Source organism: Sarcophilus harrisii, chromosome 1 (assembly GCF_902635505.1).
Source record: "Sarcophilus harrisii chromosome 1, mSarHar1.11, whole genome shotgun sequence".
Lineage (NCBI taxonomy): Eukaryota > Metazoa > Chordata > Mammalia > Dasyuromorphia > Dasyuridae > Sarcophilus > Sarcophilus harrisii.
Genome location: NC_045426.1, coordinates 85426782 through 85441282, shown reverse-complemented (window position 1 = coordinate 85441282; position 14501 = coordinate 85426782). Strand labels below are relative to the sequence as shown.

The 14501-nt window shown below is 47.9% G+C and overlaps 2 protein-coding genes and 1 long non-coding RNA gene across 4 annotated transcripts in view; 1 reads left to right on the top strand and 2 right to left on the bottom strand.

Annotated features, from left to right (window-relative positions):
- The window catches only part of LOC111719421 (laminin subunit beta-2-like), an 18399-nt gene extending 16787 nt beyond the window's left edge, over window positions 1–1612 (bottom strand). Inside the window, exons 1-5 of the mRNA XM_031959356.1 lie at window positions 1552–1612; window positions 1034–1143; window positions 721–902; window positions 392–506; window positions 180–253 (exon numbers count right to left, since the gene is read on the bottom strand). Of these exons, the coding sequence (XP_031815216.1) occupies window positions 180–253; window positions 392–506; window positions 721–902; window positions 1034–1143; window positions 1552–1553 (483 nt within the window). The 5' untranslated portion in view covers window positions 1554–1612. The remainder of the gene's footprint in view (window positions 1–179; window positions 254–391; window positions 507–720; window positions 903–1033; window positions 1144–1551) is intronic.
- The window catches only part of LOC116422346, a 4439-nt gene extending 302 nt beyond the window's left edge, over window positions 1–4137 (top strand). Inside the window, exons 2-3 of the long non-coding RNA XR_004232940.1 lie at window positions 2455–2668; window positions 4008–4137. This is a non-coding gene — a long non-coding RNA (uncharacterized LOC116422346). The remainder of the gene's footprint in view (window positions 1–2454; window positions 2669–4007) is intronic.
- CCDC71 (coiled-coil domain containing 71) lies at window positions 2310–14501 on the bottom strand. 2 transcript variants are annotated; one of them, XM_031959363.1, is made up of 2 exons: window positions 14419–14501; window positions 2310–5811 (listed from the first exon to the last, which is right to left on the bottom strand). In XM_031959363.1, exon 2 carries the CDS (start codon window positions 5758–5760, stop codon window positions 4636–4638), a length of 1125 nt encoding a protein of 374 aa, XP_031815223.1. In that variant the 5' UTR covers window positions 5761–5811; window positions 14419–14501; the 3' UTR covers window positions 2310–4635. The 2 variants fall into 2 exon arrangements, with proteins under 2 accessions (XP_031815223.1, XP_031815227.1); XM_031959367.1 differs by lacking the exon at window positions 14419–14501 and adding an exon at window positions 7534–9498.

The following is a 14501-nucleotide window of genomic DNA, read 5'->3' as shown; positions in this document are numbered from 1 at the left end:
TGGGTGATTTGTCCCGGAGGGTCTCATAGCTAGTAAGAATCTGAAGGAAGATTTGAACTCAAGTTTTTCTAGCTGCAAACCATCCATCATGCTATTCATTGCCCAACCCAGGGGTCAAGGATCACGTGAGAAAAATAATAGTGGTATCTAAAACTGGAGGAAAGGTAAGTGTTCAGTACCTTGAAAGTCATGATAAGGTGGGTGAAGTAGAATTCGCCCTCCAAGTCCAGCTGGATACTGACATTCTCCACGCCTTGAACCAATAAGGACCTGATCAGAGGAACCCTGTTGTCCCTAGTATCCCAAACCTACCGCACTGACTCACAAGTTTTCCACTCCTGACTTTCCCTCCCTTTTCCTTCCATTGCCATCCAAAGCCTTTCCCCCTCACCACTCTCAGCTTGCCACCATGTTCTTTCCCCATCAGGTCCACTGAGGGAGATCACATTCTTGATTCTATGGCCTCCTTGACCTCTTGAGTCACAGAAGAAGCATTTCTCAGAGTCCTGAGGGAGGAGGGGTGTCAAGGTCCAAACAGCTTCCCCTCAGAAAGTTCCTAAGTTCACTTTCCCTCCCAAGTGAAAACCCCTCAGGATCCCCTGTAGAAGCTTCTGGTCCCCATTATTTTCAATAGTCCCTTAGGAAACTGGCCTTCTTCCCTCTCTGCCAGTCCTTATTCTCAAAGGCTCCAAAAGCAGAAAGGCCGGGCCCAATACACACCTGCAAGTGGCTGACAATGCAGTAGGGTTCAGGTCCCCTTAAACCACAGGTGGATGAGGCATGGAGACTCTGGCTCCTGCCCACAACTAGATTGCCAGTGGGAGGATAACAGCTCCCTCCAGAGCAGCCAGGTGGGGGCAGAAGATCAGGTATTTCATGGGCACAGGCAGAGGGTATCTGTACTAAGGACCAGAGAAAAAGCAAGACCCTGAAAACTTCCCACTCTTCGAGGACTACCCCCACCCGGGAACACAGCCCCCACTTAAGGTACAAAAAGCCCCCCAATTCCTGCCTCCTTGGCCACCCCCTTTACTTAGCAGCAGCAGCACAATGAAGCCGTGGCCCACTTGGTTTGTGGCTGAGAGATGGGGAGCAGTGGTTATCCAGTACCGAAGGCTCAGGCTACCCACTCCCTGGCTGGGCCTGGGGGGGAGGGGGGGAGAAAGAGTTTGTGAGAGGCTTGTCTAGGCTAGGAGATAAGGGAGAAGACTATGCCTCCATCAGTTCCCCTTCCAGCCCTTCCTTCCCGAGATATCGCCCCCCCCCCCCCCATCTTAGAATCTATCATGGAGAAGTAGGGAAAGCAGAGAACATGAGGAACATGAGAGTGAGCTGGGGTGAGACAAGACTTATTCCTGGACCAGACTCTTCACCTCCCACTTCCCCACCCAGAACCGGCAGTTCAGACTCCACACTTCTGAAGTCCAGCATCAGAGTCCTGGGGTGGGGATGGGAAGAAAAATCCTTTCACCTTCCTCTAATCTAGAACCGAGATGGGGGGCTCCCTAGTGCTAGCCTCCTCACCCCCATAAAACTCTTCATCATACTCACATCTTGGGGCCCAGCACTCTGATCCTGGAGGGGTGCTTGTATGTTTGGAGGCTAAGGCTGCAGAGACATCCGAGCTGTTTGGGGCAGGTGCAGCAGGCTTCTCCCAGACTGCCACTCCCCACCTCCCCACTACCCCGCCCCAGCTCTTTGGGTTGAAAGGAGCAAATTCTCATTCAAATGAACCCCCTCACGATCCAGCTCAGAAAAGCAGCGTCTCTAGGCACCTCAGGGGAATGTCATTCAGAGCTCGGGGCCCAGGGGAGGGGAGAGAAGCTGAGCAGTGAGAGGTCTGGGGCCAGGGAAGGGGATGGGAGCCAGGGAAAATTCTTAAACTGCCTCAGAAAGGCCTGGTGTCCTGGTGAAGATTGGGGGGGAGGGGTCAGAAAAATGGAGGAGGTAGGGCCAGAACACTCCTGCCTTAGACTAGCTCGGACTTCTCCCTACTTCATATTCCCAAGAGTTCCTGGGCACACTGGCCCCTGTGGCTCAATCTATGATGCCCATTTCCTCATTCTCTGCGATTCCTACCTCCAGTAGGCTAGCCCCTGGGCATTACCTGCCATTCCTCTAGGGAGAAAGAAAAAAAGGGCCTACCATCTTTCTTGCACTGCTGTTCCTGAGGATGGAAGGGGACATTCCTAAACTTTCCACTTCTGCCTTCTTACTTCCCATCCCCAACCCATTCCCCACTCCCTGCCCCCCAACCCCCTCCAATTCCTCTCTGGGAAGGTTTGGGAAAAAGTACTCAGACACAGAAGCAGAGGATGAAGCACCATTTACTGAGGACAGCAGAACAAGTGGCCTGCAAGTGGTCAAAAATTCCCATTTAACTTAAATGCTGGCAAGACCTCAGACCCCAGAAGCCTGAGGGCCTTCCCTTGAAGTCAGTTGCACTCTTCACAGGCCACACCTGCATACCGAACATCACAGATCCGCATCCGTGGAGACGTCACAAACAAACCAATGAACACGCAGCAGGGATGAGGGTCTGGTCCTCGAGTTTCCCAAAGTCACAAAGGACACCAACCAGGGTAGGAATGGTGACCCACCTTCTAGGCTCCACCTCCACCATTGCCACTATGGACTCCGAGGGACCCACAGACAGCAAAGGGCAAGGGTACGGTGGATGACTTGAGGGTAGGATGAAAGGGGAAGGAGACACTGTTTGGATTCAAATTTGGGGGGGGGGAGTGCCAGCTCAGCCCCCCATCTGAGAGTCCGGGGTCCAATTGTGAAATATTTTCCACTGCCATGGAGGTGACCAAGTCTTTTTGGTCATTACCCCTTCCTCCCCAACTTCTACAAAAGTAATGATAGTGGAGAACTTCTCCCACAGGCCCCAAGCCTACATCAACCCATCAGCAGAGGCCATCTTTGCAACCACCATTGCCTGACTGGCAGAGGAGCCAATCCTGAAACAGAGTACTCCCCCCAACTAGAAAGGGGCATGGCTTGACCTGGCTCAATAGCTTCCAGCTCTGTTCCACAGGCCCACAATGGGGTCTGAAGTGGATTAAGGCCTCAAAGTCTTGGTCCTGAGACACAATGACCATTGGTACTCTAGGCCACTCCTAACTCCAACCATCCTTTTGTTCCAAGCGGGTAGAGACTGAACATCTCTCTCCCCATTCCCCCTCCCTCAACACCCTCCCTCAACACATACTCCCAGAGCTGAGACCCTAGAGTATAACTGGTAGAAAGCAGGAGAGGGGAGACCAGATTCTGGGGAAGGATGAAGGGAAAGAGGGGAAGAAAGGCTGGGGCTAGACAGCCACAATTCCTCAAGGTCTAGCTGCAGGGATTTAGAGATAAGGCCCTGGGGAGGAGAAATAGCAGCCAGGAGGGAAACAGCAGCCCTGAGGAAAGGCCTTGAAGCTCTGGATGGTTGCCCACAGAATCATGGTGTGCAAGGATGGGAGACAAGGAGTCACTGTCTGGTTCCGTCCCCCTGGGAAGAAGTAGCCCCCCCCCCCCCAAAAAAAAATCCTCTTTTCCTCTCTTGGCCTAGATATCAGCTCTAGGGTCACAACTCTATGCTCATTCACTTGGCAGGCTTCCCCAGGATCTTGCAGAAGAAAGAAGGGCCTAGACAGCTGATTTTTTATTTGCTCACAAGGCCCAAGTCCAGGCTGTCTCAGGAAAGGGGAGTGAACTAGCCTCTGCCCAAATTTACCCCCAGAAGCAAACTCCAAGAAAGCAGAGACTCCCATAACCACTCAGAGGAAGTGAGAACAAATCCCCAAACACTAAATTATCTGCCAGTTTTACACACTGGCTCCCTCTGCTACACCCTTAACAGCACTTAGGAGATGCCTCACTAAATCGATGTTCTCAAGGTGATGGTCATCCAGGTAGGCAGGCAGCAGGCCTTTCCCCCGGTATTAAGATTAGAAAGCAAACGCCAGGGGCTCTTGATTAACCTGTTCCTGAAACCAAACCACTTTCTACTCCTTCAGTGTTAAGAACTTTCCTGGAAGCATGGAGATGGCCCAAAACAAGAGGAGTTGTAAATGCATTTTGAAAAGAGGGAGGGAACCCCAAGCTCTGACTACTGATGGAAAAGACAGACACTGGGGCCAGGGGGTAGGGTGGGAAAAAGGGGGCATATAAAGATATAAAACTTGATCAAAATGAAATCAGTAAACATAGAGCTTGGAAAATAACAAATCACAGTGCATCACGTCATGACAAAACTGCCTCCCCCAAGGATTTGGGGAAGGTCGGTTGGGGTGAAGCCGTAAGTGGCTCTTTGAGAGCAGGTAATAAGACCCGCTCTCTCCCTTGGGATGGGGGAGGCATCTCCCTGCATTTCTGAATGTGGCTCAGAGCCAGGCAGGCAGTCCCAGGAGCCTGGTGGCCAGAAAGCCTGAAACAGGAATGGAGCAAGCTGCCCAGAGTCTGCAGGTATCAGTTAACACACTGTCACCCAACACCCATACTGCTCCAGCCACCAGCAGGAGAATCAAAGTTTCTCACTCCCCCTTCCCACAGGGGAAGATGGAAGAGTTGAGGGGGGGAGGGGGCAGTGGTGTGTGGACTGGCTGGGTCAGAGGGAAATGGGCCCTGGACTGGACCTTGAGTCAATCAGGAGACAGAGTGGGGCAGTGGCTGGATCCGGATCACTGGAGACAAATTGACTCTCAGGATTTTCTGTGCTCTCTGCCGCACCTCCTCATCGGAGAATCGCTTGTTCACTTTGATGACCCGGAACTTCAGGAGGTTTGGTGAGCTTGGCACTAGCCTCGCTTTGCTTAGTCCAGGCCCCAACTTGCTCTTCTTCTTGGCTGGGGTCTCTTTAGCCTCCTCTGACCTTTTCCTCTTTGGCCCTGTGGCTTCTGGGTGGCTGCCTCTGCCACCTCTACAGGCAGTCCTGGCCCCGCTCTTGGAAGTCTTCACCTGGGTCCCCTTCTTTCGGCGCCTACCATTTAGGATGCCTGAGGCCTTGCAGGCATTGCTCTCCCGAAGGACACCACCATTGGGGCCCCGTCGTCCGCCCTTTGGGAGGGCAGCCCGGTCTGGTGCTTTTCGGATCAAACACCGGTGCCCTTTGTTAGTGGTTTTGTTAGGAGCTGATTGCCGGGATCTCCCCGAACCCTTCAGCAGCTTAAGGTCTGAATTTGAGATCCCCAGAGGCTTGTACTTGGAGTTTAAACAGGATGCTGTAGCCTTTAAAGGGACCAAGGCTTCTAGAACAACAGAGAGCCGCATAGCTGGATACACCCCAGGGTACATGTGGGTAGGGAAGCCCACAGATGAGTTCTTACCACTGCCTGAGCCCGATTGTTTCAGGGAGTTCAACAAAAGGTTGGTGGAGCTGGTTTTGATTATTGGGGAACTAGAGACCTTAGAAGACCTCCCCAAGATGGTCCCTGGGACAGCTAGCAGGCTCCTAGAAGTGGCTTTGGGAACGTCCGAGGGCAGTGGCTTGGCCTGAGCAGCAGGGCCAACATGCTGTTTGGTTTGGCTTGGGGGGTCGGCTGTGCAGGAGCTATAGCCATACACATCCTTGCTCCGAAGGATAGTGGGCTGGTAGCCCTCCTCCCGGAGACCTTGCAGAAAGGCCACAAGTTGGGCCTCGGTGTCACTGAGGTCCTTGGACATGGGGTTGAAGACCAGGAGTGCTTCTTCCAAGGCTTTCTGTCCTGCAGAAGAGATTCTGGACCATGAATGGACAGCTTTCTCCTCCACATTATCCACCTCCACATTCATGGCATTAGGCTGTGAAGAGCTGTCCTGGGCCCACAAACCAGTGCTTGACACCTCAAAGAAAAAGAGGAAGCCCAAGTAAGGACAACACAATCACAGCCTCAATGCAGCCTCCAGAAAGGATATCTTCAGGAGATAACTCACCTTACACATTTATTAAGGGTCTATTATGTGCTAGTCTCAGCCCTAGAGAGAGATTTTAAATTGACGTGGGCCCTGTCCTTGAGGAGCTTACAGTCCCAGGGAAGGAAGGAAGGGAAAGGGAATCCCATGCCTGCAGGCCTCAAAGGCTCTCCCTCCTCACCTGTTCCTTGGGGAACCCTCAGCCCTGCTCAAGTGTCATTTCTTTTTCTCAGCCCCTTTTCCATCGCTTAATAACTACATATTTAGTTAAAATCTACCTTCCATGTATGTATCCATGGATATATTGTATTCCCAGCAGAATGCCTACTTTTTGAGGGCACAGATGACTTCTTTGACCATCTCTAGTGCCAGGCACTTAAATGTTAATTACTTAAGATGCACATACTCTATATAAAAGGCTCCAACATGCTCAGCTCAAATCTCATCTCAGAACTTTACTAGTTATGGGATTAACTTCTCTGTGCCACAGTTTCAGTGAAATAATGGGGCTCGGTGGCCATCTAGACCTTCTCCAAATGTAAATAGATGATCCTATGATATCTCCCAAACCCAATTCCCCAATCTTTATTCTACTTACCATCCCAGCCAGTTTGGACCTTATTGATGACCCTCCTCTGAAAAACTCTCCTCCCTAATGGTGCTCACTTGGTTGTTGTCCTTCTAGCCTGACAGCTACCCTCAGTCTCCTTGGCTGGATCATCTTGCCCAGTTCACTGGGAGCATTACTCATGCTTCTTTCCTGGGCCCCCTTCTCTTCTTTCTCAATACTCTCCCTTAGTGATCTCATCAGCCCCATGGCTTCAACTTTCATCTCTATGCAAATGACTCCCAAATTGGTATATCTAGCCCTGATCTTTCTCCTTAACTCTAACCCCCATAATACAAACTAGACTTACATTTTTATTCTGAAATTGAAAACCAAATAAAAATGAGCATTCCTACATAATAGCAGAACACCAAAAGAGCACTGTATGAAACCTGAAGAGGTATAATATGTAGTTTTTCTTTTTTAATATATATTCCAAGATGTGCTTGTCTGCTTTTTTCTGGCCTTCCTTCTGTTCTCTTTGCATTAAAAAAAAAAAAAACCCTCAGCTACCTTCTTTTGTTTCTTCTTGAAAGGATCTCTAATGTACCATTTCTACCACAGAACTCCTATTTCCCCCTACATCCTGCATCAAAATTTCCCTAATTCTCTCTCACCTTATAGTCTCTTGCTTCTTTCCCCTCACATATCTGATATCCAATCAGTTGTCCAAGTTTCTTTGAAATGTGTCACATCAGACTCCTCTCTATTTACCCAGCCCTATTTACCCCAGAAGAGCCCTAATTCAGGCTCTCCTCACTTCTAACCCAGACATTCTCTCACTAATCTCCTAATGGTTCTCCCTCATTCTAAAATCTTTCTCCAAATTATGTTTCAAAAAGTGGCCAGATTGAGATTCTTAAAATACATATCTGACCATACAACCCCCTATTAAGAAGGCCTTTATGAAATGGTTCCCTATTGCCACTAGGACAAAATATAAATTTCTCAGCCCCGCATTTAGGTCCTCCCTTTATGGACTTTCTACCCCAAAGCAGCCTAATAGCCTTCTTCTGTAGATGACATTCCATTCCTCCTCCTCATACCTGTGAATATGTGATCCCCAGTATCAGGAATGGACTCTGTCCTTGTATCCACCTCCCAGAATCCCTCGATTCCTTCCAAGCACAGCTCTGGAGACAGCTTCTGGCTGAGGTCTTTCCAAGTCAACCCAGTTGTTACTGCTGTGTCCCTCTGGGTAAGATTTTATATAACTTTTTGCTTATTTATCTCTGTACATGGCATAGCCTTCATTAGATTATAAGATCCTTGGGAGGAGGGGCTATTTTTTTCCCCAGGAATCCTCAGAACCCAATATAGTGCCTTACACATAGTTAAGTCACATCTTTTGGCTTTAACTAAATAATACAAGGTAAAGAGAAACTAGGACATGGGAGAGACCCAAACTATACACCCTAGAGGAAAAAGTTAAGAACATGTTTAACTGGAGAGATTCAGAGAAGACTGACACCTAAACTAGGTCTTGAAGAAAGTGAAGAACTTACAAGTGAAGAGTAGGGACTACAGCTCAAGGCTGAAGCACGACAAGCTAAGATTATGAAACAGTAAGTCCTCCCATATGGATTTTGGCTGGAGTGTGTAAAAAGAAATAGGATGAGACAGTATGAGAAAGGATGGTGCTAACACAATTATGGAGGGCCTTTCATGTTAAGATAAATTTCTTTTTTCCTATATGCACTAGAAAGCCCCTGAAGGTTTTTGAGAGAAGTGAAGTGATAAGGTTAGACCTGCCTCATAGCAAAGTTGTTTTGGCATCTTTAAGAAAGATGAACTGGAGAAAAAAGCCCTTAAAAGCAGGAAGACGACTAAGAGGGTGGATGGTTATCAACAGGACATGTGAGGGATAAGTAATGGAATGAGGATCATGGCAATGCAGTATGGAGGAAACAGGTTGAATACAGATCTCTGCTCCTCTTCAGATGCTGTTAAACCATGACGCAAGGATCCATTACAAATCCATGCTATTTAATCTCAGCCCTCAAAGCAGCAAGGAAATCTTTTGGCTTTCTCTTGATTCTTTGCTGCACATCCCCAATGGTCCAAACTTAAACCTCTCATAACATACTTCGTTTCTTTCCTTTGTCATACAAGACCTTAGCTTAAAAAAGACCAAGGTCTCCCATTTCATACAGGGCCAGTTGTCTTGATTTACACATTGTTACTGGACCCAGATGACTCTGGAGGGGAAGGTAAAGCAGATGACCTTGACACATTCCTCCCTCACTTAAATCCAATTAACTTGCATGTCATGATGTCACTATCATGGTCATCTTCCAAGGACAAACAACAACAATCTATTGATAAAATAGAGCTAATCCGGGCTGCCTTTTCTATCTCAAACTCCCCAGATAGTATGTTCCATTTTCTCTTTGCTCTAGCCTCTGATAAAGACTTGTCCCTTTTCCTTGCTATTACCAATCCTACTTGTAGTTTCCTATCTCCTTCCTTACAACCCCTCTTCATTCTCAATTCCTTCTTATATACTGGATCCTTCTCTAACATCTACAAAAATGCCCACATTTTTACCCTTTAAAAAATAACAACAAACCTTTCTCTGTCAGATCCCATATTTTTTACTATATATCTCCATCTTTTCACAACTAAACAAGAAAAACTTAAGTCTATACTAACTCCCCTCTCACATCTCAAGTCTATGAAATCTGATTCTAACCTTATTACTCAAATGAAATTGGCTCTTTCCAAAATTACCAATGACTTCTCTTTTTAAAAAGTATGTCCTGATAATTCAAGTCCCCTACTACTTCTACTATATCATATCTCCATTCCTGGCTTGTAATCTGTTTTCTGAACTCTGCACCTATTTATTCCTCTTTCTGTTCAAGTAATTACAATATTTAAGTTATCTATTGTCAAATCTATTGGATTCTTCTCAGTGTTCAAACTCCTTGGTTCTTATGCAGCACTTAACTTTTTGTTGTTTTTTTGTGCAAGGCAATTGCACTTACTTGCCCAGGGTCACACAACTAGTATTAAGTGTCTGAGGCCACATCTGAACTCAGGTCCTCCCGATTTCAGGGCTGTTGCTCTATCCAGTATGCTATCTAGCTGCCCCACACACATAATATTTTTGACCACCTTTCTGTGGTAGATTTTCATGCCATCTTTTTCCTGATTCTCCTGCTACCAACTGGTAACTCTTCTTCACTTTCCTTTGTAGGCTCCTGGACTGCGTATGTGTAAATGTACCCTAAGGGGTTTCTCTCTAGCTAGGCCTTTATTTCTTTGCTTACTCCCAGGAAATTCATTAGCTCCTGCATGTTCAATTATCATCTACTTATAGATGATTCTGAGATCTACAGTAGTCTCTCTCATGAACTTAATTTGCAAAGAGGTACCTTACTAGACATCTTAAAATCAGTATGTCCAATATGGAATTCATTCTTTTGCTTCACATACCCTTTCTTTTTCCTAACTTCCCTGTTAGGGTGGACACCACCATCCATTCTATTTATTTAAGTTCATAACCTCCACACAATCCCTCCTAATTAGTTGCCAGATTTTATTTCTATTTCCACAGCATCTCTCACATATATCCCCTTGTCTCTCTTCACATGGCCATCAACCTGATTCAGGCCCTCACCACCTATTACCTAGACTATTGCATGTACATACTAGTTTCCTCCATGCCCGAGTTATCTCCCCTCTTCAACATATCCTTCATAGAGCTGTCAAATTCAAAGGACTGGCCTGCTTAAGAAAATCTAGTGGCTACCTATTACCTCCAGAATCAAATACAAATTGTCAATTTGGCATTTAAAGCCCTTCACAGGCTGTAGCTGTAGCTGTAGTTTATCTTTACTTATCTTATGTTCTCTCTTTTACCTACTCTTCATTTCAGTCAAAACGGCCTACTGCTAAGCCCATCTCAGCACCTTTGTACAGCCGGGATGCAGGTGGAGTGCATCTTGTGAGGTCTTTCCTGACCCTAGTCCTAGAGCCAAGATCCTTGTCCCCTGAAAAAGCCATTGTACTTACTTTGTATACACTTCATAGCACAGGTTATTTATTCCCACTGGAATATAAACTTGTGGAAGGCCAGGACTGTTTGTTCTCATCTTTGTATCCCTAGCATAGCACCAAGCACAGTACTGGGCACATAGTGGACATTAAATACATACTTGCAGAATGGACCTGAGGCATAAGGAAGAAGGCAAAGTCAAAACTGACTCTCATTAGGTGCTATTGAAGGGTCAATGGCAATGTGGGCTGGGATTAGAAAGAGTTTACAGCTTGAAGAGGAAGCTGCTTACCATCTGTCAACCCAAGAAAGTCCATGCCTGGGAAGTACCTAGAAGGAAGAATGTAAGAGGAGTCAAGAGTTGACAGAATGGAAATGAGTCTGCATTTCTTTTGTAAGGCAAGGTCTCAAGAGACTTCCCTTATAACTAACCTGGGAGGTAGGTAGTATATGTATTATGCCTGTTTTAATGATGAAGGAATTGAGGATCAGAGAAAAATGACTTGCCAGTGGTCATATGGTCAAGATTTAAAGCCTTGTTTCCTTACTGTTTCCATGTTCTTTCCTCTAATGCACAGCTATTTCTATAGCTCAAATTTATCCTCTCCACATCCCTGTGAGCTATGTAGCATAAGAACCAATATCCCCATGTGACAAAAAAGAAGAGAGAAGCCCAAAGGTATGCCATCTCTCTAGCAGACTCTTTTGTCTCCCTCTCCTAACTCAGGGGGGAAAGAGTGATCTCATGGGGTCAGATTTAGAGCTGAAAGGGGCCTTAGGAACCATCTAGTTTAATCTTTCCTTTTTTTTCCAAGAAGGAAACTGAGACCTGCAGTGAGGTTACTTAGAGAATCAGAGGACTTAAACCTGTAAGGAATATTAGAAAGTTCAGTTCTGTTACTTAAAACCAGAGTGATTTCAGAGAAGTCACTTGACTCTATGAGATTTCTTTCCCTTAGTAAAATGAGAGAGTTGTGCTGGACGATTTCTGAGAAAGAATATTAGTTGCAAGGGTTCAAAGAATAATAAATTTAGATGTGAAAGGAGCATCAGAGATCATCTTAGGTCTACCTCCTTATTCCATAAAGAGGAAAGTGAGGTCCAATGAAGTCAAGTAATTTGTACAAGATCTTGCAAATATTGAACAAAGACCTGAGATCCAAATTCAGGACTTCTGTCTCCTGGCTGTTTAGCATATCTCTTAAGTCCTAGGGCTTAGGTTTTCCAGAGCCTGGCCAAAGAAAGCAAGCGTGAAGTCAAGGCTTTCTTATTCTTAAGAACCCCACATTTACTTAGAAAGTGAATGGAAAGATAAGATACTCTTTCAAATCTGAAAGAAACCAAGAAGTAAGCTATTTTGGCACTCCAGCCTGGCAATGGGAGGGGCCCATGGTCTACATTTTGCCTTTTCATCCCTCTCACTGATGGCACCCAGGGAAACTGCTACCCCATTCCTCCTGCCCAAAAAAAACCAGAAGCCAAGAGAGCTACAATTCACCCCATCATTCACAGGTTACCTCCCAAAGAGGCATGTAAGCGGGAAACTGTCTTCTCAACCCAAACCTCCCATCCACTTCCAGGGCAAATTCAGAGCCAGGGAGACAATCAAAGGGCAGGCCTTCCAAAGCCTGGCAGGAAGCCCTGGGCCTGGGCTTGGCCCAAAATTCTTTGCAGAACAACCTCCTTAGGCCCAGTGGTTGGGACAGTGGAGGCCGACTGAGACTTTCTTTTTCATTAGCAAATAGGAAATGTTTCCAGACTTCTGCAACTCTCCTCAGCCCTCAGGTGGCTTTCATTATTACCATCCCGATAAGCATCAGCATTCCTGGGGGCAAAGGGGATTCCAATTGAAGGCTAGAGCCTGGGTCATGCCTGGAGTGGCTGACTTCTTCAGCACCGACCACAGACAGACACAGCTTCCAGAAGAAAGGGAAGGAAAGGGAATTTGTGTAATACCACTGCTCCCAGTGGCCTGTGGACCCAGGGACAGGAGCAACCTCCCCAGCTGCAACTAACTCATTAAAAGATCAGTAGCAGCTTAGTGCTGAGGGATCTCAGGCAGAGCCCTAACTAAGTAGTATTCCCTATGCACATCAATACCAGGAGCAGTCTTTCCAGCATACACATACACTTCCCATAGTCCTAATAGGTTCAGGTAGCAATTTGAAAACTCCTGGTAGATTATCTTATTCCCAGAAGCAGCAATTGTCACCTCTTTGTTTAGAAACATTCCTTTAGGCTCAAGAAGCAAGGAGGAGAATCAGTGATAGTGACACCCCACCCCACCCCCACCCCCATTAAACCACAAACAATCTTTTTTTCCTTCACAGGACCTTAGCCCTTTATTGGATCTGAATTTGTTAGTGGAGAAAGGGAAGGTTTGGGGTCCTGGGACTTGGCTTGTGAAGGGTGAAAAGGAAGGATTCTTGGGTTTACACGGGGTGTTTTGTCTGCCTGACATCTGAGCTGAGGGTCATCCCATGCAGGTTCTCCCAGACCAGCATCTTCCCCCTGTAGCTGATTTGGAGAGGATCCTGCCTAGATTATCACAGACTTCAGGAACTTCCGAAGGAACCAGGCACTTCAAGGTGCCTAAGGCCTTTCAATTAGATCTGTATTTTCCCACAGCCTCAAGAAGAGAAGGGAATGGGCTTGCAGTGTGAACATGTGGGAGGGCACAGAGATAGGGGCCTAAAATAGATCGGAACCAGTGAAAAGAATCAAAAGAATCCTAGAAGTTACAAACTGGGAGATTAAGAAACCCAGACTTTGAGCTGGATAGGACCTTCAAACCCCTATACTGCACACATGGGAAAATTGAGGCTCAGAAGAGGGAAGTTACTTACTTGCCCAAGGTCACAGAGGCAGAACTGGGAGGTTTGGGAGACTGGGGAAGAACTCCCTGGGATAAGGAAAACTCAAGAGAGAGAGTGGATGTTCTGTAGGGCTTGGTGAGAAGTTGGGGGAGGAAGAGCCTGGCCCAGGTTGTTCTGTTCTGTTTTGGTTTTGAGGGGGTGTGATCTTGATGAATATATGGAGTACTGAAAGAAACCTGAGAAAAAGAGGGCCCCAGGGAGAACTGGACAGTGTGAGTAGAGCAGGTTAGAGAATGGCAGGGATGGGGATGTAGGTAGAGATGGGGTGGGGATGGAGATGAGGATTGGAGAGGGGGGTGGGGATGGAGATGAGGATGGGGATGGAGGAGAAGGGGAAGAGGATGGGAGGGGTGGGGATAAAAATGAGGACAGGATAGGGATAAAGATGAGGATGGGGGTGGGGTTGAGGATAAAGATGGGGGTAGAGAAAGAGGCGGGGATGAAGATGGGGGTGGGGGTGGGGATGGAGATGGGGATAGGAATGGGGATGAAGATGAAAAGGGGGGAGTCTGGGGTGAGAAGAGGGCAGTGGAAGAGTAAAAATGGGTAAGTGTGTATGAGCGGAGAGTCCCAGAGCTTCAAAGTATGGGGTCAGCAAGATCTCGCTCCTGGGGCACCTGGTACGTATGAGAGAGAACGGTGGGATACGGTGGATAAAGAAGGGGGTGGGAGGGGCAGGAAACCTGGGGGTCGTGGGGGTTTAAGGAGGCTGGGGCGGAAGGCCCGAAAAGATGTAAGAATGGGAGAATTGTGGGTGGGGAACTATGACTGTGGAGAGACTTATGAAGGGGAGGGTGGTGGGTGCAGGGGGTAGCACGGGGCGGGGAAGGGAGGGGAGGGCAGGGCAGGGGAGGGCGGGAGGAGGGAGGATGGGAGTGGGGGAGGGGCTCCGAGGCGCCCCCCAGCCCCGCCCCCTCGGCGCTGCCTGCGGCCCGGCCCGGCAGACTGAGCCGCCGCCGCCGCCACCGCCGCCGCCGCCGCCATGGCCAGGCCCCGGGCCCAGCGCCCCCTCTGGACGGCCCGGGCCGGCTCGGCCCCGCGGGCCCAACACCTACCGGCCGCCGCCGCGGGGACCCGGGACCAGCCTCTGCGCCGCCTCCGCCGCTCCAACATGGCCGCCCCGCTGAGGGCCGGAAGT

What these genes read in the sequence shown, in the direction of transcription:
- CCDC71 (XM_031959363.1), bottom strand. Translation starts at nt 5,760, where the DNA reads ATGAATGTGGAGGTGGATAATGTGGAGGAGAAAGCTGTCCATTCATGG.